Raw genomic sequence first — 24,956 nt, forward strand, 5'->3', positions numbered from 1 at the left:
CTGCATGTTATATTACACCAATTCTAGCATTTCTATTTGTGCACACATGCCTGCACGCACCATGAGACACACCAGGCTAACTTACCCAGTGTAGAAACGATGCCACCTAATATGATAAGAGTTGATCGTTGGCTGGCTTTGAGTTATGAGTTATGGGTTATGAAGTTTAGTCAAAACAAACTGGAATTTGAAATTAGAGTATAACTATAGGTTTCGTGCTTGCTTGGTGAAAAGTGAGACTTCATTAGGCTATGGTTTACTGTAGCTTTGTGTAATGTTGACATATATAGCTTGTCTAATTCGCCATAGCAACTATCTGATCTGCAAAGTAGTTACAATTTGTAGTTGAATTGATTATTTTAAGCAGCTCTAATTCAGAAGGTTTTATCTATAAACACTTTAAAGCCCAGATAATTGCTATGGCGGAATTAGACAAGGTAATTCGGCATTGCAATTTTCCCACATGACGTGCTGATATGCAGAACTGAGTCAATAGGTCGTCGCATTCTCCCAAACGACTATACAGCTAACAAATAACTGGTTTTTCCACTTATACAAAAACACATCACTCTTTCTAATTTTAACATCTCTCTGGTTAGATTTTTACCAATAATTTTTAATGTATTAATTTTATTCGTATTTTAGCTTGATGGAGCAAAAGATTTATTTTTGGATGAAGAACTCATGAAACCGCTCGATCAAATTACTGGTGTCAAATTTTTAAAGGTAATTTTTATATAATTTTACATATTTGCAAATTATGGCTTCTAATCTCCAGGTAACTGTAAGGATTTCACTCAAGCCATTAAGGATATAATTTAATGTGGTCTCAGAACTTAGAGCTATAAAATGTTGCGTTCTTCATTGTTATGTCTGTAATACCAAAAGAATTTTGAATTTTGTTACATTTAATTTCCATAAGTACATGGGGATAGACGAACCTTTTCAGTTCAAAAAAATATTCTAAAAAATGTGTTTATACCTCCTGGAGAATGGAAAACTTTGTAAAAGAGCCCTTGTAAAGATTCTTTTCAAACCTTAAAATGAGGGTGGATGAATTAAATTCAGTGTTTTAGAAATTTAAAATAACTATTTATCTCCTGCAAATATAAAAAATACTCCTTTAGACCCCCTGGAAATTCTAAACGGTTGTCCACCCCCCCCCTGTATGCATATAAAATGGAATGGCCCAATTATATTAGTACCATCATTGAACCTATTTATACACAACTTAATATAGACTACTTAAGCTGACATTATAGAGGATAATGATTTAGAATGAGAGATTGAAAAGAATTGACGTCAACCTTTGACGAGGACCAAGAATCCTTTTTTGGTCCCGATGTTGTTTTATGACATTGCATTTATTAATTTTAGGAAAACACAGTTTATCATTACTCAATTATATTTTAAACAATAGAATACATAAATTTGGATAAAATGAAAGGAATGAAACGCAAATGTCAAGTTATTTTCACCCCAACAAAGGTAAAAAATTAGTATTCTTCGTTTTATTAAACACCCCTGTGAAACCTTTTTCCTCACAGCGTGGATAAAAATAAATTTGTATTGAAATCCAGAGGGGATGGTTTCGGAGTGTAATTTTTGAACAATCAATTTCGAATGGGGGCAAAATCAAAGTCAATTTCCCAGTGGGGCTGAAATTCCAGGGTATTTTCCCACGGGGACAAAATTTTTGCCAAATCTTCCAGCTAGTCTGTGACACAGGGGTGATTTTAAGATAGGAAAATTGACAAAAAGTCAGAATTTTATAATTTGTTTGTGCAGTGCATCAGTAAAGGTTCATTTATCGATGAGACCCAAAGAAAACAGATTTTATTTTCGTTTATTTCAGCTATCAACTTGTGATATCATTCTGGAGCAAGAAGGAATTTATGGAGGTAAAGAACACTTGTTTCGAGTTTATTTATCATCAATCATTATGATATTTTGGTATTGGATTGATTGAACTGATTTATTGATTTGGAACTTTCATTCTGAAACCGTATCCATTATAAGGTTTGACAACAATTGCCTTGGTTGTTCTTTATGTTTTTCTGTCTAAATTGCATACATCTTGTTTTTAATTGTAAGCATTGCACTTATAAGCATATCTAGTTAAGGATAATATCTTAAGTATTACCTTGAGCCTACGATTCATGTATTCTCCTGATTTTAGCTTTTTTGGCTGGGATTTTTACAGATTTTTGTGATTTCCCTAAAATTTTTCTAGGAATATAGGGATAATTATAATCATTTTCAAGCCCTCTACAAAAAAATATAAAACGTTATCCTTCTCACTTTTTAGATCTAGAAGAATTCAATTTGGATTTGATAAGACTTGATACAGATGTGGTAACAATGGAAATGCCGCTCTATTTCAAACAGTTTTTCCTGGTAAGATTAAACTTTACTGGCTCTTACTTATGCACTCTGTATAATACTCATGAAACGCACTAAAAGACAACTTTTTTAAGATTTATAAAGTGTTTCAGTCTATGTTTCAAAATTTTATATATAATCGTTTTAACATAATTTTTTTAGGGGATTTAAAAAGCTAACGTAAATTTAGAAATAACTAAACCTTGACATTTTCTTACACTTTTTTGTTTACCGACTTGAGACTCCGACTCATGACTTACAACTCAAAATTTGCTGGGTCTCTTTTTTCAGAATGATAATTTCAGTTTCAAAAATAATACTTACCATATTCACATAATATGCAATAAAAGTGTTTTTTCGCTGTAGTCCTTATTGAAGTATTAAAAATGAATATTGATAAAATTCAACCCTTTTCCCAGGGATAAGAGATAGAATTGTTCAAATAATTAATTAGGTGGAAAATGATTGAAAATTATCGGAAAGCTTTGCAATAGGGCAGTCTTGTATTCATTATTTTTTATCTCTAGGACAACGATACAACATGGTATCATTCAATAGCCAGAGCTTTATCATCCATACAAGGAACATTTGGAACGATTCCCAAAGCACCACATCTGATAGGCTTGAACTCGATGGTAATTCTCTTTTTTAAATGTTTTTAAATATCGAGTATAATATTTAGAATCAGTTTGTACGAGTCAGCCTTTTTTTAAGAACTTCCAAAATTTTTGAAGCCATCGGATGTTCTTACCTTTTGAGCTGTAAGCCTAAAAATTGTTTTTAACATATGTTCTTATTTTCACCATTTAGAAAGTATTTTTGTCTATTTCCTAAGAAATCGGATGTCTTAGAGTCTTCAAAGCCATGAAAAGTTCTTAGCTTGTTCTTAATATTTTGGCCATTGAAACCTTATGTTCTTATGTTCTTATATAGTTTGGTCTTATAAAAAGGTGTACTCTGTTTTTACTTCATGTAGTTTTCAGTACATGAAAAATGATAAATTCAGATTGGTTGAAAATTACGCATATTAATTTTTTATCCAATCAAAAGGCTCTAGAGATTTGATATTTTACTCCTGCAAATTACACGGTATCTAAACACCGAATGAATTCGAAGGCCACGTGTATTGAAGTTTGAGCTATCAAATCGGAACTACATTGTTGTATCGTTTTGTCATCAAAAGTTTTTTTAATCCCTGAATGATTTTCATCAGCAGTTAAGAAAAATAATACTTATTTTCCTCATATCGCACTTCCTTTCGATAATCTGACATTAAAGGTAGTTTAACGATATTTGAATTGAGAGTTCTGAATCTTTATGAAAAAAATGCTGAGCCTGTATAAAAAATATTACAGTTTTAAAGCGAATCACAGAAGCCAAATAGAGCGCGTTACGTCAGTTGATTGTTCGATTCGACAGTATAATATCCTCTCTAAAATTACAGAGCAGACCATCAATTTAGAACGCTTCAATGATAAACAATATTGAATCGGCATTGAAAATAATAGTTCTAAATTTTTGATGGGTCAAGTAAAAAATATTTTCCATTTGCTCTCAAGATCAGCAGACAGCTTCTTATTATATCTATAGATTGACTCACTGATCTGTAACTACTTACCTATGGATCTGGCAATCTACCTGTATGTAGGACCATAGATTTATAAAGCCCGAAGGGCTAGATGTCGTGCTTCGGCTGGAAAGTGTGCGGTGGTTGTTAGGTAGGAAATCCTACCTAGGTCACGTGACATTACAATAGGATTTCTGCGCTTGACCAATCAGAAGCTTTGCGGGTTTTCGAAAACAATAGCAACAATAATTTTTCCGAAATTCAATTCTTTTTTGCCTGCGACGTCTAGCCCGTCGGGCTTTATAAATCTATGGAGCTGAATAAACCGCCATCTTGTTTTCAATTCTGCTCGTCAAAATTGCGATTCGAATGCTTTGATATTCGAACGTTCGAAAATCTAAGGTAAAATAGAAAAAAAGATGGTGGACTTAGTCGACTTTAAATCTGTGAGCAGTTAGCCTATCTAGAGTGTAAAAGAATATGATATATGATTGGCTTTCAACAATGCAACATTTTTTGGTCTTTTTTTTTGTAGAGGATACATGACTTGTGGAAGAGGATCGAGATTACAATCCACCCGGTGGTCCTGAAATTGGATCAATGATAATGTTGGATAGAAGTACGTACGTTTTTATCTTTTTATCGGTTTCGTTTAATCCATTATATATTCTAGGTTGAGAATACATTAGAGTTTCTGTATCACAAAAATGACATTTCAGCTCCAGGCCCTGTCAGGATACTATCTAGGCGAAAAAGCTCCCTATCTGAAACTTTCTTCCTTTGCTATTTAGGTGAAAGATAATACGATAGGGAAAGGTTATTTAATTGTAACGTTTCACAGACTTGATGACAGCCATATATCGGGGCTAGGGGAATCTTTTGAAATTAAATGTGCAAGTTGGCTTTTTGACACCACTTCCCTGATCCTACAAAGTCTGCAAATAAAGTCTGCTTTATTCTAATCCTGTGTTTATTAAAAGACTAACAAGAAGCCCAGAGGGCATGAAGGCCCAGCGAATAAAAATATGAACTGAACAAGACTTGAGTAGCAGAGGGGATTTGCTAACACAAGCCATAGACGCCATTCGGCTATCTCTTATTTAGAACAATGAGAAATAATTCATAATATTTAATCTTATATACAGAGATGTTAGTTTTTTTCCTAACACGTGAACAACTGAACTGTTCACATGATAGAGAAATGTAAAAACAACTTTTTTTTAAAAGAACATCTTCCTAAAGAGAAGAAGGTTTGTTACGGTTATTTCTGTGTAAATCACATTGTTTTTCTGAAAACGTACTACATCTGTTATATTCTTATAGTTTTAATAGTTAATTGTATTTTCTCCTTTTATGTTTTTAACCAATAAAGACGATTTCAATTGTTTTTTACTCTGTCAATCATGTTCTAACAGCCAATCAAATCGTTCACAATATGTACTAGCCTGTGCTGTGTTTGAAAACGCGTGTATCGCCTAGTAAATTGTTACACACTGACGCCGGGCAGAATGCTAATGAAAGGCCCAGTACGCTAAAGCTAGCTGGGCCAATAAATTTCCAGTTTTATTTCTTGTATGTTATCAAAGCATGGTTGAATAATACTGTTTTTAAAGCTTTTAAAAATGTATTTTAAAAGATTACTGAGTGATTTTCAATTGTTCTTTAGATCTGGATTTTCCAACAGTTTTGGCATCACAATTGACTTATGAAGGTCTTATTGCAGAATGTTTGGTATCAAAACAGGTGCGTGCTTTTGATGTTTTTATTTTAGAGGTTTGCACAATTTTGAATTGAGAACCTCATCTAATTCGTGGTTACGGTGAACAATCTTTTGGGAACAGGAGTACGATCTAATAGGTAAATATTTACCGATTTTTTTTTTTACTATAAAATAGGCAAGTCGATATTTGGTTGAATCAGCCCTGATTTCCCAAGATTTATTGCGCCCAGAGATGACCTTTTTAAAACTAAAGCATTCACGTTTTAGGTGTTGTTAAATTCGAGAAGAACGTCACAAGCCAAGATGCACCTTTAACTTTGAGCTTGAATTCTACGGATAAAGTAAAAAAAAACTTTGTCAAAGTTTAAATTATCCTTGGATTCCCGAGGACTAAGAGATTCTAAAACCATGTTTAGACGTTACAGTTCCGTATCGCTCCGGTGTTGTATTTGTTACGGATAGCAAGTGTTCAAACTCATTTCGGAACGTTTCGGAGTAAGAAAATGGAGCAGTTCCGTTCCGATGAAAATAGAGGAGCGAAACCGTTTCGATCTGTTTTGCTTTGTAAGGTCTTCTTTTTTGACGGTTTTAAATTTTCGTTCACACAGTGTTTTGGAACCGTTTCGTTTCGGAGCGAAACGGAACGTAGCGTGTGAACGTGGTCTTAAAATTTAGCTTCCTCGGTATAAAATAACGAATTTGTTACTAATGCCGTCGTTCTAGATAAGGTTCCACTTTTTGGAGTAGGATTCCACTTGTTTTTCCGGGTTATCCCCTTTGTTTCTTCCGAGACAGCCGGCTGAAATAGTAAATCGTTTTTCTAGAGGTTGACACGGAAAACAGCTGGTATATACGGAAATTGACTAAACTTTCCGAAGCTCATTTTTTAATTAGCATGAAATTTAGTCTTTTTCCGCTTGAAATTAGCAGTTGAATCTTTTCTTGCATCTATCAAGTTTGTTTTAAATTTATTATATAAAGTTTCCGAGAATTTTCGATTGTTTTGTACCTAATTCATTAAAAAAAAACACTGCTTGTTTTTGGCCTTTTGCTTTTTCTTTCTTGTTATCCCTTTTCCCTTTACTCTGTAGGAAACAATGAATTAAAATTCCCCAAAAAACGGTGTTACAGGTCCGGCGGAACAACCGTAAAAGTGGGGAGGCTGAAAGCTCAAAATGAGATGAAATTCGCTAGGAATTTGAGAAAAATTTGCTCAAAAGTGGAAAGGCTTAAGTTTCCCCAGTCTCCCCGTTTCCGCCGGGCCTGTACTATCAAGTTTGATTGAATTTATTTTTGGTGTTAATTCGAATTTCACTATGCCTCTAAGTCTTCGCATAACATTTTATTTCATATACTTTATTGAATATTTTTAGGTTTTCGCTGAGATTCGAAGGATGCATATCACAGGGGTGTTTCCCCTGTTGAGTTCAAAAGCAAGACAATTGCAGAGTGGATATGATGTATGAATTTCCATTTAATTTTATTTCATTTTTACTTTGCTTTAGCGTTAATCTCCATGATTTTATAGGATTAGAACCATTGACGGGCTAGACACGAAACTTCTGGATGGGAAAATGGTGCCACTTATTTCCCATCCTAAACGCGTAACCTGCGTGTTTTCCCAAAAACGCCAAATTGAAAAGAAAAAATATCACCAGAAAAAATTATGCCGCGTGAAAACAAAGAAAGAGATAGATTCAATCCGTCATTCTAAACGAGGCGCAATTCTTAAGGCTTCACTTTTTCTTGCTTTAGGAATGTTGAAATTCATCTCTAGCCCCTTCGGTGATTTAAACTCTATGACTTTAAACTCAATCATTCAGGATAAAACCCATCTTGATCACGTTTAACTTGCCATATCTATGGAAATAGAAACAAGCATATTATTTTGAGAAGCGCAAAGTTCACCCCACTTAACGTTATCTTGTTTGGTTATTGGTTTACTGGAAAATATCAAAAATGTTTTTTTCCTTTTAGAAAAAAGATAATTTATCTTCGGTGTCGGACTTCAAGCAATTTGTTTCGGAAGATTTGAAGGAATTGAAATCACAACACAAATCATTAGCACTACGTAAGAAATCCAAGTTTAATGAAAACTTTGTTTGTACTGGGGAACTTGTGGTATAAGCACGGCTGTTTGCAACTGAAGCTTTTCTACCTTATTGGAATCATTTTTGCGGGAACTGATATTCGCGGTCAAAAATAAAAATCGGAAAATTGCATTTCGTGGGTTTTAATTTTTGCGGTTTTGCCCTTTTTTGGAAAAATTATTTTCATCTTCCTAGGGATTTTTCTAATTTTTCGATAAAATTGGAAAAAAATGTATTTCGCGGGTTAAGGTAGATAAGGTAGATTGCGAAGTATAAAAATATCACTTTTAGAATAAATTAAAACATTATCTAAATTAGAATTCCATTCTTTCTGTCAGACATTGGCGCATGTGAGGCCATCATGAAGAAGAAAACGGAGGGAAGCTTTGAAGATGTATTGGCTATCGAGCAAGGTATTTTTTTACTCTTTACTCGCATTAGAGGCAGAATTTTGATGTCATTTCCTTGTGCTGCCAAGAGTTGATAAGTGCAACCCTTATAGGTTTATAGGTTTAAAGGTGTATTAGGCTGGACAGAAATATGCGCTGATAGATACAGGAAAAATGGCATCCCCTGGTAGAATGTAGTGTTAAATTCTCTCAAATATTTCTCTAATTCGAAAAAGATTCTCGATCCTTTGAAGATCAAATTAGAGAGAGTCAACTGCGCTATATCTTGTCGAAATGTTGATGTTTTTGTCATCGATAAGTTATTACTTTTTTCATATTCTTTTTTAAGCAATGTTTGAGGACACGCAATATAAAGATTCGTTGAATTTTGTTGAAACGTGTATACAGAGACAGGTATTTTGTTTTTATTAAACCTCATTATTTTTGTTATTTTGTTGTCCTAAAACTTGAAGTTTTATTTTGTTTATTAAGAATTGAAAAATGCCTTGATTATGCAGGGCACACTTTATAATGGCTCTACATGCATGTAATTAAAAAATCTTGATATTTCAATATAATCATAAAAAACACTGCATGCAGCTGCATGTAAACACTACTTATTCCTTTGAAGAGGATCTCTCTATTGTGTTCTTTGAACTGCGCCCAACTCCTTCATCCCTCTTTTTCACTCGAATTTCTTGCAATGAGTACAGAACTTGCGTTTACGTGTCATGAGTAAGCATGAGTGTATCCAACTGATGATTTACTAAGCCAGGATTTTCTTTACTCAAGTAAGTTATAGGCTTAATCCACTCCAAAAACAATTATGATTTGGAGAATAACAAAAAGGCAGCAATCATTCTTCTCTTGAATATTACAGTGATAAATTATTTAAGCAGGTAATGGGACTGGGGGCTGCCCTTGATTGCTCAACGATTTGATGGACCTAAATTTTAAGGGGGGCTCTTTTTTAGCCTGTGGGCTGAACCTGGACTGACGTTATGCACACGTTACGTCTTTGAAGGCTACTCCTTTCTTGTTGCCCCTAAATAATTGTTTTCTTCTATTTTAGAACTGCTTGAGGATGATGAGCTTGCTTTCAGTTTGCAAAGGAGGTACAGTAAATTCTTGTGATATTTCGCCTAACGGTTCAACAAATTTTATCCCAATCTCAAATCTTTGAAGTCTAAATTGACCCCTTACCCAACCTGATGGTAATTTTCAGGGGTTTTTTTTCCAACTACACCTCAAAACCCTACTGCTCTAACAGTATTACCGATGGACAATAGATTAGTGAAACTAAATTTCTTTCTTTTTCTAAAGGTATCGATTCAAAAACATACAAAAGTTTGCGGACACAATTTTTACATGTAAGCAACTTTAACATATACATTATATAATCGCACGATTGGTTATTTTTTCTTATTTGGCGTGCTTTCAAAGAGAGCAATTCATCGTTAATCACACTCTCGAAGGGGCGCCAATTTCTTCAAAATTGATTATTGGACCTACCTTAAGGTAGTGTCCTATAAATTAACCCGTGTTCGTTAGTTAGTTCGTTAGTACGTTAGTTACCAACTTTTCTCGAGATTGGCTCATTCAATTTTTCTGATTTTTTGCACAAAGGTGCATTACTATAAACCCTCGAATGTGACGGAGCCCAATTTTCGATAAAGAAATTTTTCCGGCCGCTAGAACCGGAAATGTCCCGAAAAAAGCGGTTTTTTGAGATTTTCTCGAGATTTTCTCATTAGTTTTTTGCGATTTTTTGCACATAGATGCACATTAGTACTGCCGAAAAGGTGTAGAAAACCGTTTGTCGAAAATTTTTTTTTTCCGGTCTGTAGAACCGGAAATGTGCCGGAAATCGTCGTTTTTTTCACATTTCCGTCACATTTTTTCAACTTATTTAATTGTTTCTTTACAGAAAAATGTTCTTTATGATGATGCCCAAAACTTAGCATCGTTTGATTTCCAAAAAAATCATCCTTTGAATCCGGAACTCCTTAAAAATCGCCGGAACAGGCGAAAACCGGCGTAAAACGGTTTTCCTTCATTTTTTCAACTTATACTCGACAGATTTTCATGATTTTTCGCACAATGATGTAAAATGGCAATGCCCAAAATGTGACGGAGCCGAGTCTGATTCCTTTAAAACGGAATAGCCGTTCCAATAGATATATAAATCGAAATTTAAAATTATACATTACTTCCATTAAATTCTAATTATTCGTTTTATAAATAGGTAGGTCCATTAAAGTATTACTTGTTTTTAATACTTTTCACGTGATTGCATATTATAATCGTAGTTCACAAGGCATTCTGCCATTAAATTTAAATCAAGTACAATGCAATTTATATTGGTAATTAATACCTTATCGATAGAAAGATCGTCGGTGAAATAATTCGCTGGCAAAAAATATTTGTCGACAAAAAAGTTGTCATTTTGAAACGGAACTGTCTTCTCTAGCTTCTTTGGCAATCCTTTGTTTTTGTAGTATAGCACAAAAACGGAAAATGAAGCGCTAAATTATTCAATTGGAAAAAAACCAAGAATCATATGGTGGAAAATAGTCGTCGACAAAAATTTATCATCGCTCAAAAGTATTTGTCGTCTAAAAAAGTTCGTTGGCTATAAAAATTTGGTATTTAACGATATTCACTTTCGGTCAGTTTGATTGAATTGAATTCTTGTGTAACTTTAGTTTATTATGAGTCCTTAGTAAGTATTGTGTTTCGTACTTCCATTTGTAGAGCTTTGGATTTCACCATATGACATCGTTCAAGAAGTTCAAAGAAGCTGGTCTAATCAATGAGACAAATGATGTAAGAAAACACAATATTTTTTATACTTTTACTCGATTCTGAACCCAGGAGGGTGCACACTTTCAATAGTGGTCACTAAAACCCGAACATTTCCTCCCTCAAAGGGTTACGATTGTCTGGAAATCTAGTGCAAAATTTGCGAAGGTGCTTTTCCCCCTCTTTAGTGGTACAGGACGTCAGGTGCTCTTAGGGCCTTTCTTAAAGGTTTTGTATTTTTACATATAAGTGTTCCCGTTTCATATCAGACAGTGTCTATCTATTGTTATATTGTGCTGAATAAACAAAAAAATAATTTTTCTTTTCCTTTTTTTGACCAATCTTGCTTCACATCTGTGTCAATTCAATGCGAAAAAGCTTGTTGTAAAATAAAGTTTATTAGCAAGCAAACGATTCACTGTTATTTAAAAACAAAATCTTTAAAGTCCGAAATACTGGGATACCCACGTTTGATTCTCGGTGTGATGTTGGGTTGGAACCTCTCAGGTTCGAAACAAGAAGGGCTCTGTGAAAAAATTAGTAAAATCTTTTGCTTGATAGGTTTTATGTAAGCGTCTCGTGAAAGATACCATTCAATATTTTTATACAATAAAAACATGAATACTATAACAATAGCGTTCAGTTTGAGGTCGTTGTTGTTATTTTCTGCCCGCGCAGTTTGATTACTAGCCCTCTAGTGCCATTTGCGCCCTCCGCTTCGCGTCGGGCCCAAATGACACTCTCGGGCTAATAATCAAACTGCAAGGGCAGAATTAATGACAACAACGAACGAAAGCTTAACGCTATTACTATTACTATCCATATCGGACATTCAAACAACGTTTTTTTCTAGCGTCAGCCAAGTGTTTTCGCTTCAATGCAATGACTTTAACAAGTTTTGAGTACCCTTGCGAGCGGGCCGCAAATGACCAAAAAGTGTTTTTTTCTGACGTTAGTTTAGTCTTTTCGCTTCAATGCAACGACTTCGATAAAGTTCCGAGCGGGCCGCAAATGACGTTATCGCCCTATAACCAGGGTGGTTAATGATATTTCAGCCCTCTGAAGCGCGACGCCTTAGTTTTCTCAGCGCGGGTATGACTATTTGAGTCATAGAACCTTTCAATACCGCCCGCCGTTCGAATCTTTAATGGCTTACTTACTAACCGCTATATGGATAATAATTTCCATTATACATTCTGCTTGCGATAACAAAAAATATATTAAAATTGTAGCATCGAACATGTAAACAAATTGTTTTAAGTCAACAAATTCACTGTAATCTTCTTCAATAGGTTAAAAAAAATCTCGTTCTAAGTTTAATATTTGTGAAATCGAAGAGTTCTACTGATCAGTCGCCTGACCTCGGGTACTGCAAAAATGTAAATAACCGCATCACAAACAATCCCAAAATATAAACAAGCGAAACAATTCCATCAGTCAGCATCGATCGCCCTTTAAGCGGAACACCATTCAGCCGGCAACCGAAATAAATCAGATCAGGTAGTGTTCAAAATAAAAGGAAACTAGCGATCAATAGATTAGGTAAATAAAAACGTTTCTTGGCTCTGTTGAAATTGCTACATATCAGTTTACTACGTCGGAATGAGTTCGAGATCCTTTTAAAATGTGATAATTTTTCCGACTCGTTGTCATAATTTACCGTCAGTTTGTGATTGTTCTGTTCGCTGACTTCTGTTTCTCGTTCTATCATATTCTTTTTTAACGAGTCTTGGTGCCTCTTTGCTTCTTTACGGTAAAACCGGATTTTCTGACACAAATATCCGTACGTGAAACCAACAACAATTATCAAAAGCGCATGCGCGATAGGCCATGCATAGACCTCTAAAATATAAACTAGATTGGCTGCATGCGGATTAATTGTAAACAGAAACAATGTCACACTTACTATAATGATAAACACCAAAGCTAGAAGTATTTTGTTTCGCGAGTACGGCCATTTTCTGTCGTAATGAATGTCTAGATAAACAGCAAGAAAGCGATCAACAGTTAGCAAAACCATCACTAGAAAATACCACAGACCTAATCCACAACCTGTCATTATAGCAATGTAGTAATTCAACGTGTTTGTGCCCGCTAGGTGTGACGCGCGGACGATTATACCGCTGAAGCAGAAACCTAGCTCGATTACTGATATATTGATGAGGTATAAACGTTGTTGAGGGCTTAGACGTTTCGAAGTTTTGATGAAACACAGTGATATCAATCCTATGCCATGTATGACACTTACGATAGTGTACAATATAATTCCGAATGCTTTTATAGTGATACTTGTTGAATTCAAAGCTGCTTGTCCTTCTGTCGTCATGTTTGACATTCTTCTTTTGATTTCACTTGAGTTTTCAGGTTGATTTTTTGATGTTTTTTGTCGTTTTGTCAGCTGAAAAGATTATAGTAGTTAGTTAACCCATTAAAGTCCCACCGGCATCGTATGATAATTTTTTGGCTCGTACCGGTAGGTTAGTTTTTTTCACCCGCATGGATAAATGTCCTACAAGATTATATACCTTATTACAGGAAAATAAGAAGACGTGTAATTAACACGAATTGAGAAATTTCGTGTTAATCAAAACCCCTTTAATTAAAACCCGCCGTAGTTCCTTTAAAAAGCAAATAAAATTCGGGTTAATTTTTAGCGTGCTAATTCCAAGGCCGTTAATATTATGTGTCTACTCATTATTCGTGTATAAAGGTTTTTAGGTCAGACAGTTCTTGCAGTGAAGAAAGAATTCGAACACTCTGTTATAAACTATAACTGTACAATCAATCATCTATTTTTGCTTTGACAACCCTTCAAATTAATCTAAATACCTAGACGTAGTCTTGCTATATTTACGTATGAGTTTCCATACAATATTTATATCTAACAGTGAGGAAATCTGATTTCATCGATGAGAATTTTACGCAACGGTATTATTATTTATTTTCTGGACGGAGCTTTTAATCACGCAGATGAGATTAAATGTATCAAACTGTCACATACAAAGTATTACAATAGAGTCGATTTCACGGTGAAAATGAATGGTTGGAAATGATGTGTCCCAATAACGGCTCTACATTAGTTAGACGGAAAAACCTCCAAAGAGTTTTGGACCAGGTCCTAATTACCCATGATTCCTCGCAGATTTCTTAAACGAGGAAGAAAGTGTTCATAGATATCAGACATTAATATTGCTTCTAAAGAGTTGGGTTCAATGCAATCACTAACTATACTCAAATACGGTGGGGTCCTCTTTCAGAACATTTATCAATCAATAATAGAGACAAATTTATTCTTGACTGCTCTACAGTACCAAATATATGGTAGAGAGCACATTGTTGAATCGCAAGTCAGAATTGCAACTATCAGAATATTTAAATATTTTGACAAAAATCCTTTGTTAACTAACTGACACACCAATCCATTCAAAATCACTGAACAAACCGAAGTTAAATTTGAACAAGATTTATTTTTCAATCTTTTCTCCTTTATTCACTCACACTTTGATTGATTATTGGATAATATTGATTTTCTTGAATCACACACTTATTCTTAAATGGGCATCATTCATCTGTAGACCGTTAGAAAAACCACCACAATAAATAATAAGAAAATATCACAACAGGAAGTTGTGTATTTATCCTATAACCACAACCTAGAAAAACCGTAACCAACTTCATTTGAATTTCTAATAGAATACAATGCGGAGAATAAAACTTTTTCAAGAGTTGACCCCCGGACATTTTTGACCACCCCCCAGAGACATGAGATTTCTAACGTTATTTTAAGGTTGCTTAATTAACAGACATTAATACTTTTTGGACCTACCCCGGTGGAGGTCCTATAAATTAACCTGTGTTTGTTCGTCCGTTCGTCCGTCCGTTCGTCTGTTACCAACTTTTCTCAGGATTGAATCATAGGAATCTTTTGATTTTTGGTACAAAGGTGCAAAATGGTGGTGGCCAAAATGTGACGGAGCCCGATTTTCGAAAAAAAAAAATTTTGGGCCAATTTGGGCCAAAAAACGGCTAAAAAACGGGTTTTTTAGACTTTGTGAAAAATTGGGTCATTAATTTTTTCTGATTTTTTGTATGAAAGTAGGGTACCATCATAGGTAAAAGATGGCTCAAGCAGATTTTTGCAAAAAAATTTTATTGGCTCAAAAAACGCATGTTTATCTATAAGAATTACTATTAATAAGCATACATCAATGTTCTTAGTCAAATTACTCAATATTTTTATGAGATAGATGTTTTTTTTGCTCATGAGGGCTTACTTTTAGAGAGTATGTGTGTTTAGACATGAAATTTTGGTTGCTTAGCGTGTTTTTATAGAAAAACTGACCGAATTCTGTATTTTTTTATAAGCACCTTATCAATTACTTAGGTATTAGCTTTTCTTGAGATTAGCTCTTTCATTCTTTATGATTTTTTGCACAAAGATGCATAACTTTTAAACCCTTAAATGTGACGGAGCCCGATTTTCGAAAAAAAATGTTTTTGGGCAAATTTGGGCCAAAAAACGGCTAAAAAAAGGGTTTTTTGGACTTTGTGAAACATTGGATCATTGTTTTTTTCTTATTTTTTACATGAAAGTAGGTAAAAGATGGCCCGAGCAGATTTTTGTAAAAAAATAATTTTTCAGCTAAAAAAACGCATCTTTATTTATAAGAATCACTATTAATAAGCATACACCAATGTTCTTAGCCAAATTGCTCAATTTTTTAATAAGATAAGATGTTTTTTTTGCTCACGAAGTCCTGAATATGAAAGATTATTTCAAGAGCATGAAACTTTGGTTTCTAGACGTTTTTTGTTATCAGAAACAAACGACTAATTTTATTAGATCGTCACTATTTCTGTTCTGAATGATTGTTTAACGGTCATGCTCACGTAGATATCAATTATATTTGTTAAATGCATAACCAGGTAGGTCCATAAAAGTATCACTTGTTCAGTTGGTATTTCCTTTTTAAAATCTGGAGAACTATAAAAATTGTTAGAAGCATTAGCTTTACAATCTTAAGCTGAAATCGAAAACAATTTCTCGCAATATCTCGCAATATTTTAGTGCGGTGTTTGCAAAATGCCGAAATTTAGGGAAAAACATAAACGGACCTTGTCTCTTGTAATACTACTCTGGGGGGGGGGGGGATATTTAGGCATAAATGGGTGCTTAGGCAAAAATGGGTGCTGGGTATGTACGGACGGTAAGGGTCGGTTTTTTCACCCTTCAAAGTTTCTCTAAGGGTACCACTTTTTTCAAAAATCAAAGAAAATTTTTCAAAAAAGTCTCTCTAAGGGTCGGTTTTTGGAGGTCCCGTCCGCACATACTCCTCATCCGCCAACCCTAGTAACCCCCCCCCCCCGGGCTACTTCTATCCTAGTTCAATGATAATGTTTTTTTGTATCTCAGTGAAAAAGTCATTTTAAGATCATTATTTAGCCAGTATTACAACTTGAGATTGTGTAAAATCCTTTACATTAAATTAAAATTTGAATGTAAAGTGATCCCAATTCTATCCAACAAGTTTCTACAAATTCTATACTTCAATCATTTTTCTGATGGACACACCTACTTCAGATCTTTCTGCTCAGCAAAATGAATATTTATCCGGCTGGAAGCAAATTTTGAAATATGGCCAGCTTTTCCAAAAGCTAAAAGGACCTCCATTTTTAATTTTAAGATTTCCCTATGATTTCTAGCCTATTTTCAGATTCCCTTTTCATAACTTTAGTTTTTCATTTGAAAATAAAAAGGTTTTTAACTGAGCTTACAACATTTCATCTTAACCTTTGACGGATGAATGCAAAGTTCATTTTTAATAAAAAGATTCGCCATATTGACCCAAAAAAACCATCAAATGAAAAGTCCGCAAAAAGTTTTCATTAAATAATTTGTCTACTCCATATAATCTGCCTTGATGAAAATTTTTGATTAAAAACCTTTGATGAGGACCTTTTTTTAATAACGAGAAGATATATAAATTGTCACGTGACAAATATTTATTAAATATGAATTTGAAGTTAAAGCCAAGTAAAGACTCTGTCTCGAAATTACTTTTAAAATTACTTCTCACCTATTTGTGGCGGGAAACAAAACATTTGGTCATTCCATTTCATATTCATAAAAGGGGGTTAATGAACATTTTCAAAAGGATCTTTAAGAAGAAATTTAAGAGGTTTAAGGAAAATCTTTGCATTTTTCATAGAGGTTTTTAAAGTTTGAAATGGTTTTTTTTTCAGGGACCTGGATGACAAAGCATCATCATCCCATGTTTCTTTTTCAAAGGGTTATTTTTTAAGCTCGTTTATGAAATTAAAGTTTCAAGGAGATTATAATGTTTTTCTGAAAATTTCCTAATGGGTAAAAAAATTATTTTAGCTCACCAACTTTAAAAGAAAATTTTTTACAAAAGATTCCTTTTTCCAGGTTTTTTTTCTCGCAAATTTCACCATTTTTCCAGGTAATATCCGCACCACAATTTTCTTTGGCTTGAAAAGGTTCGCCCCAATGAAGTATAAACCCGAAGGGCTAGAATCGAATCTCCTTGGTAGGATTTTAAGCCAACAAAGTTGCGAGGCCTAGCGCGACCCTACTGGTTTTTACACAAATGACAGATTGAAACCAACACTTACCGCTGAATTTTGAAAAAAATATCACTCGAAAACAAAAGAATCCGTCGTCAAAAATACGGCGCATATTTTAAGGCTTCGCTTTTTCTTGCCTGAGAAAGGCTTAAGATTCGATTCCAGCCCTTCGGGCTACTTCATTGGTTCTCCCGCCCCCTGTACGGATATAGAATAAAACATCTCATTTTCAGTACTTTAAATGATTAGTTGTTACTTTTGACATGGGTTTTATACACTGACAAACGTCAGCAGAATCAACCTCCACCCAGCCAGAGAAGGCCAATATTAAAGTAGCAAGACCTTTCGGTAATCTGAAAAAACATTGTTTCGGAGATGACTTCGTGCTTCAATTACAAATGGCTTTGATGTTTTAGAAAACTGTCTGTATATGGAACAGTTTCTTCATTTTATGAAGGTTTTAAATTAGCTTCTTTTTCTTCGGTTTAGTTTCAATCCATCTCGCCGCCAATCTTTAACGTAATACTTATATACTTTATCTCGCAAACTATATTTTTCATCTGTCTGTGATAAGACTCTCATTATAACCAAGTATAATCAATTGTGAAATTTCAAAATGTCTCTTTTTGCGAAACTGATAAGTCACTGACAAAACGATTTTCATTTGAAAAATGACGTCATTGAGCAATTTAATTGCAAATTCAGCCTGCTTTTCCAGTGGTGGATTTGCAGTCGTCCTGAACCTCTAGAAGAGCCCATGCTAAAAGTCTTCAGGAATAGGCTACCTTAAGTGGATTGAATTTAGTGTGGATTAATTTTCGTGATTTTCGTAAATTTTGGCCATTTTGGCGAAATTTAGTCCATACGAAAATTTTGCATTCTCAATTTGCAACAAGACGTCCATGCAAAAATAAATCCACTTAAGCTAGTCGCCCTTTGATGCGCCGACATCCCCAGTCGGATTCAAATGCGTTTACAAACCGACAAACCGACAACCCGACAAACCCCAGAACGAGGGCTGGGTTACCAGACCTTCATTTTTTTTAAACCGTTGCGCGCGGTCATGGTTAATCAGCACCACTGCACGCTAACAACGACTTACTATTGGTCCAAAGTTTTGAAAAATTATGAAGATTATTGCGTCTAGCCAACAGAAAGTCGCTATGGAGGCGCAGTCAGTCCTGATTACCCATGATCCATTTCGACTGTGAAAAGGCCTATAAATGGAAACTAGAAGCTTGTGAAGTTGAGTCGAATGATATCTTTATCGGAAATCTTCACTTTTGATAAACTTCCCTATTTCATTTATTCATAAAGCCTTAGAGAGAGTCCCGTTTTATTATTAAAAATGATTCTTCATTTGGAAGGGGACCTTTTTTTATTTATTTTATTAAAATTGAATTGAAGCTGAAAAATTTGTCGCGATATTTTATATATTCATATCCGCTATAAAATCACTTTAGGTGTGGCTGTCTCGCTTTTCAGAAAACCCAAAGTTTCAATTGAATAAAACCATCAATAAGGAATTGCACCCCTAAGATTTTTGACACCCGGACACTTTTTAATTCTTACTTTGAGGTTATTTATCACGAATATTGTGGTTCAAGGAATATGGAAGGAAAGGGTATTAAACATTCCATTTGTTGCCCTTTTACACCGTCCCTATGTAAACACTGGATTCCTTTGAAGCGTCGGTTGTTTGCTATCGCCCGATTTCTAGGCAATACCAATAAGGATCATAAATTACGCCGAATCCTTATGAAAGTCGCTAAATTGACGGCGAACATTGACTAGAATTTGCATCCCAAAATTTTGAATTTTTTTTTCGAAGATCGAGGCTCCTTGCGAAATTTTGAAGACATAGCATAAGATAGACATAGCTATTAATTAGCTTCCTTCTTGTAATAACAACTAGTTCAAAATGATTCATGTAAAAATGGTTAAAAGTTAACTTCGCCTTAAGGTTGAAAAAAACAAAGGTTAAGCCATTTTTACACCGTTTCATATTATGCCGGCCCTTAAACCGTCGAAGGCTAAAAAATAACGCCAAAGATTATCGGCGTAAAAAGGGTTGACCAAAATATTGAATTTTATTTTTAAGAAATTTCCGTCGTAAAAAAACCGAAATCATTTATTGTCAAGTCCAAATGAGTAATAATTTTTTACTTTATTCTTTAGAAAAGAAATCTGTTTCCAAAATCACGAAAGAAGTTTAGCTTGGTGAGTATTGCTAATTAATCTCTCGAATTTGAAAAATTGCACAAGATTTACTGATTTTTTCATTGTTGGCAACCGCCAAAATTTAACCTTGGGAGAAATCTTTCCGTCGTTTTTCCATGACAACACCTTCTATAAGTTTTACGAAAGTTTCTTACAAAGTTTTTAAGTTGTTGAAAAAAGTTTGATTTTTTTTTCATATCTGACAGATCCCAAAATCACCAGAAGCAGCAAGCAAGGGTCCAGTACCAAAAGATTTATCCTATGTTTTTGGTGGTGCATATACACCCTTCCTCGTCAAAATTGTTGAACAGGTACTTTTCACACAAATTCGCCCGTTTGAGATTCGAGTTGCAATTTACAAAAATATAAAAATGTGTTTAGGTTTAGTTGCCCCGGGGGGGGGGGGGCTATTAGAAATAGAAGTAATAATTGAAACGTACCATCCCATCGTGAAAAGTTTCAACATCCTTGAAAATTGCCCCCTTTAATTTTGATCGACACTGAGCTAAAATCATACAAAATGCCAAAGAAAAGAGTACTTTTATCAAGAACTTCTTTGATCAATCCTGAACATAAAATAATGACAAAAGTGTTATCGTCTTTGTCTCATACTTAGCATAAGGTTATGATCTTTTTAAGTTTAAGGCTACATTCTAGGGTTTACATTCCAGTGCGTGTATTATTTTGGTAGAAAAGTCTCGGGTTTTTTGTTTGATAAGGTGAAATTCAGGGGGGACTTCCTAATAATGACCTCATTTCCTGGAATATCATTATCAAATACTCCATGTTGGAAAATCACTTCCCAAACTTCAGAAAATGCAAGATTCTAAACTCATTGGAATCCAGTAATATTGTGTTAAATTACAGTGGTTTCTTCTCGACAAGCCCAGTGATCGATATCAATTTTTTTCTACTAGTCCCGAGGTGTATTGGGGGGGGGGTGGTGGGCACTCAAGGTAAACGACCTACCGTATGTGCGGCCCTTAGGGGTCTTTTTCCAAGCTTTTAAAGTGCACTGTAAGGATCGAATTGAGCAAAGATGAGAAAGAGTACACTCTAAGGGTGTAAAATTTGAAAAATCCAACCATATTTTGACTTAAAATGGTTAAAGAATTTCAAGAAAATGAGTTGTGAGGGTCTGGATTTCAAAGACTTAATTTTGGGCCGCACGTATTGTCATTTTTTAATAGAGTACCCTATAACTAGATAATTATACTCTAGTTATAGATAGTTATAGTCGTCGCAAACGCCGGTTTAGCTTGCGCATCAAAAGCCCTTAGGATGATAAAGATGGTACAGTTGATGATCTCTAATCCTATTGCTGAAGCCTTAAAGCCACCAAGAGGATCACACCCTGTGAATCGGCACTAAAAAACTGTATAACGTTTCTTTTATGTTTTCGTTTTATGTAGTTGTTGACCAAACCATACGTCGGAGGTATGGAAGAAATGTTGAAATCGTTACAGATTCCCGCTACGGAATACAAAGCTGGTACCTCTGCTAGGCGTAAGAATTGTTCTTTTAAATCTATCTTCTGTCCAATAACTAGGTATGTATCGCTCAAATTTTTCATTAAGAATGTTTTTTCTTTGAAACATTGTGAGATTCTTAGCAAATATCAGTGGGGGGGGGCAGTACTAAAATCATGAAGCTTTTGCTTTCGTCGTGTAAAAATCCATAGAAGACAACATTTGCCCCGATCTACCGTAATGTTCATGTCTTAATTAGGGGTGACCGTATGCAAAGAAATCTCGAAAAAACCTCATACTCATCTATGACTGATACCAAACCTATTTTAAATATTAACTGCTTTACGTCGTGGTCTTCAAGGGTCAGCTCCCATAATAAGTAGGGCTTACCCCCCCCCCCCTTCACTAAGATGTCTATTTTAAAAACAGTTATTCTTGTTGTATTTTTCAGAAACTCAGGGCAATTTCAAACCATCTCAAATGGCGCTGAAAACAGTTTTAGTGGTTTTCATTGGTGGTTGTACCCACACTGAGATTAATGCTTTGCGATTTATTGGCAACCAACTTCGTAAGTAGAATTTACTCTAGCTAACGCAAAATCTAACGAATTATTTAGGTTGTTTGAATTACAGAGAAATAAATGTTTTTTTTAGAACAAACTATATAAGAACTTCGATGGTCAAAATGTTAAAAGCAAGTTAAGAACATTTTTAAGGCTTTGCGGACTCTAAAACACTGACTTTCTTAGGAAAATATGGACAAAAATACTCAAAAAATGGCGAAAATAAGAACATGTCAAGAACATTTTTAGGCTTCAAAAAGTGGATGTTCTTATAAACAAAAACGTGTAATTTCTAGACTTCTAGTTTCTCCATGACTGACTGAGAAGAGAATGAACTAGAAATATTTGTGTAACAGAAATAAGATTTAGTCCACATTTGAAGAAACTATCGTTCTTGGAACAGTTATATAGCTGGTTATAGTGATGTTTTCTTTGTTTGAAAGTACCTTATTGTAACTAATTTTCTCGGGAACTAATAATCGCGGTCGAAAAAAAAATCGGGAAAATTGCATTTCGCGGGTTTTAGTTTTCGCGGTTTAGCCCTTTTTTGTACAAATTTCTTTCATTTTCCTAGGGATTTTTCAAATTTTTTGATAAAATTGAAAAAAGTTTATTTCGTGGGTTCAAATCTTCACGGTTTTGCCAAAAAATTGGAAAAACGCTAAAATTAGTTCCCGCGAAAATTAGTTCCAATAAAATAATACCTTTTTTATCACTTTAGTAGGATTCTGTTCGTCCTCTAACGAAAAGAGTTTCTTATAGAAAAAGTATATATCTATAGAGATCTGGGATTCAGACTTTCACTATAGGTGCCTGGTAAACTGATGTGACCGGAAAAGATGGGGTTTGTAAAAATCTTCAAAATCTTTTAAAAAATCCGTTTTTACTGAAACCCTAAATGGTTAAGATAATATTTAGATTTGGTTAGCGGTTTCGATGGTTTATTTTGATTGGGAGTTTCGATCGATCCCTGAGATAGTGTCTCAATGATATAGTAACTGAGATAATAACTTTTTCCATTCGTGTACACCCTTTTTTTATAAGAACATCTAAAATATTTTAAGATGTTCTTAACTTTTTGAGTTTTAAACCTAAAGGGCTCTGACCATAGTGAATTTTTCATATTTGCCATTTACAAAATATAGATTTTGCCTGATTTAGCCAAAAAGACTATGGCATGTTATACATTTTCTGTTAAGCCAACTATTCCTGAATCTGAAAATTTAAAAATCACAATGAAAAAATTTGATGAAGAAGAAAATGAAGGGTTTTAAGAAGAACAGTATTTCAACTTTGAAGACCTTATTTTCGGCGAAGAAAAAATATTTTGAAAATATTTTAGCGTTAGAAGGTGTATCGAACCAATTGATGATGTCAAGGTGGGTAGTATCCCCAAGGTTAGTTCCTGATCACAGGAATCTTTAATTTTCTTTTCACTGGGTGACTTTCAAAGACATTTCACGTTTTGTGGTCAGCTTAGACAGAACAAAGTCTTTGCTGAGCAAATAAGGTTACTAATGAGACAAAGTAGTTGAGTTAAAATTTGAGACAAAGATTTTTAAATCGGGTCTTGTAGTGATCGAGTTATAAGCTTTTGATGTCGAAAATTGCACGTAAAAACACGCATAAAAGGGGTATTGAATACATGTTTTTCCTTTTATAAGCATAGCGTTTATAAGCATATGCAGACTCAGTTTTGGGTACCTAAATAATGGCTCTATTGTTGGAGAACAATAGAATACTAAGTATAATGCGAGTCTGATATAGGAGCAGACACTTGCTTTTAATAAAAAAAACATGCAGCATTTATGAACGTTTTCGGTTAAGATTTAGATCGAGGGGCAAATCACTAAAATAAATCTCGTACACAATCTTATAAATAAGAAATAAATCAAAAATAAATCACAAATCTTGTACACCATTTTTCTACTTTTTCGAGTGATTTACCCCTCGATTTAGATAATAAATAGTATCTTTTATCATATATTTTTAAACACAACAACCATTATTCTTCACAGGATATCGTTTCATTATTCTAACGACGGCCATTGTGACGGGCGAAGAATTCCTACAATCTTTTCTCGTGTGAGAACGTTATTGATTCCACGATGATGAAGACTACGTTATGTTGGAAACACGGAGACGGTGGTGACAAGTTAAGATGGCTTTACGTCTATACTCTTAGGTGCCAAATAAACGGTCCCCCCCGCTTGTTAATTTTTCGAAAATTTTCCAACCCCCCCGGACCTTATTAGGACCCCCCCGTTTATTAATTTTAAAGAATATTTTCAGTTGGCTAAAAGAAATCCCCTTATTTTGCTCCAAAAAGCCTGATTTTAGCCTATATTTACCTTATTTTTGGGTTTTCATAAGTACAATTTCCAACCCCCCCGGCAATTAGGTCCCCCCCGTTTATTGAAATTTCAAAAATTTTCCAACCCCCCTGTTTATTCGAACCCCCCGTTTATTTGGCACCTAAGAGTAAGAAGGGACAGCGGAGAAAAGATTAACCGTCATTTTAGTATACTGGTTTGATGTCATTTTAGTATACTTGCCAACTTACTGAGGTTCACACCAAGAAGTTTTTTATCGTACTGGATATTCAAAAATGATATCTGACCTAGACTTTAGCAAGTATCACGAATAACTTTGGAATCTGTGTGATGAAGTGATATTTTGAGCATAGACCTTTTGATACAAACATGCGTTTGCTATATGGACCTTAAGATGAATGTTATTTGAACATTTATTGTTACCGTTTTATGGAGCTTTTGGGTGATCAATGAGAATTAGAAAATATGTACGAATTCGATTTCGTATTCACTTGGAGATGTGGTGGAGATAATAATTTTTACTTCTGAGTATATCATGCCATGAACAATTTAAACTTTTAGGAGTATTTTCTCAACTTAAGTAACAAACTGTTTTCGATAGTTTTAAATTCTTAATATGTAAATATCAATGCGAGCCACCACCATCACAGTCTCAATTTATCCACATAAACTGACAGGGTTTGTAGTGTTAACCAATAAAATAAGAAAGACGAAGAAATTCATTCGCTACCATCGCTCTCACTCCCACTGCCCGTTCAAAGTGAACAAGATACACGAAATAAGGTTCAGTTCTTGATTTTTTTTATGTTTAGTTTTTTCTAATGAATCCGATTT

At 34.4% G+C, this 24,956-nt stretch overlaps 1 protein-coding gene across 1 annotated transcript in view; it reads left to right on the forward strand.

Annotated features, from left to right (window-relative positions):
• Nucleotides 1-24,546, forward strand: part of LOC136803406 (vacuolar protein sorting-associated protein 33B-like) — a 42,201-nt gene extending 17,655 nt beyond the window's left edge. Inside the window, exons 2-21 of the mRNA XM_067060126.1 lie at nucleotides 646-726; nucleotides 1,421-1,488; nucleotides 1,856-1,901; nucleotides 2,309-2,397; nucleotides 2,910-3,017; nucleotides 4,485-4,568; nucleotides 5,616-5,692; nucleotides 5,937-6,010; nucleotides 7,043-7,129; nucleotides 7,647-7,740; nucleotides 8,098-8,172; nucleotides 8,498-8,562; nucleotides 9,221-9,263; nucleotides 9,472-9,518; nucleotides 10,903-10,974; nucleotides 19,717-19,758; nucleotides 19,965-20,069; nucleotides 21,171-21,264; nucleotides 21,679-21,795; nucleotides 23,808-24,546. Coding sequence (XP_066916227.1) covers nucleotides 5,674-5,692; nucleotides 5,937-6,010; nucleotides 7,043-7,129; nucleotides 7,647-7,740; nucleotides 8,098-8,172; nucleotides 8,498-8,562; nucleotides 9,221-9,263; nucleotides 9,472-9,518; nucleotides 10,903-10,974; nucleotides 19,717-19,758; nucleotides 19,965-20,069; nucleotides 21,171-21,264; nucleotides 21,679-21,795; nucleotides 23,808-23,878 — 1,005 coding nt within the window. The 5' untranslated portion in view covers nucleotides 646-726; nucleotides 1,421-1,488; nucleotides 1,856-1,901; ... (2 more) ...; nucleotides 4,485-4,568; nucleotides 5,616-5,673 and the 3' untranslated portion in view covers nucleotides 23,879-24,546. The remainder of the gene's footprint in view (nucleotides 1-645; nucleotides 727-1,420; nucleotides 1,489-1,855; nucleotides 1,902-2,308; nucleotides 2,398-2,909; nucleotides 3,018-4,484; nucleotides 4,569-5,615; nucleotides 5,693-5,936; nucleotides 6,011-7,042; nucleotides 7,130-7,646; nucleotides 7,741-8,097; nucleotides 8,173-8,497; nucleotides 8,563-9,220; nucleotides 9,264-9,471; nucleotides 9,519-10,902; nucleotides 10,975-19,716; nucleotides 19,759-19,964; nucleotides 20,070-21,170; nucleotides 21,265-21,678; nucleotides 21,796-23,807) is intronic.
• The last annotated feature ends 410 nt before the right edge of the window (nucleotides 24,547-24,956 follow it).

This window comes from Clytia hemisphaerica, unplaced genomic scaffold (genome assembly GCF_902728285.1).
Source record: "Clytia hemisphaerica strain Z4C2 unplaced genomic scaffold, Clytia hemisphaerica genome assembly, whole genome shotgun sequence".
Classification (NCBI taxonomy): Eukaryota; Metazoa; Cnidaria; class Hydrozoa; order Leptothecata; family Clytiidae; genus Clytia; species Clytia hemisphaerica.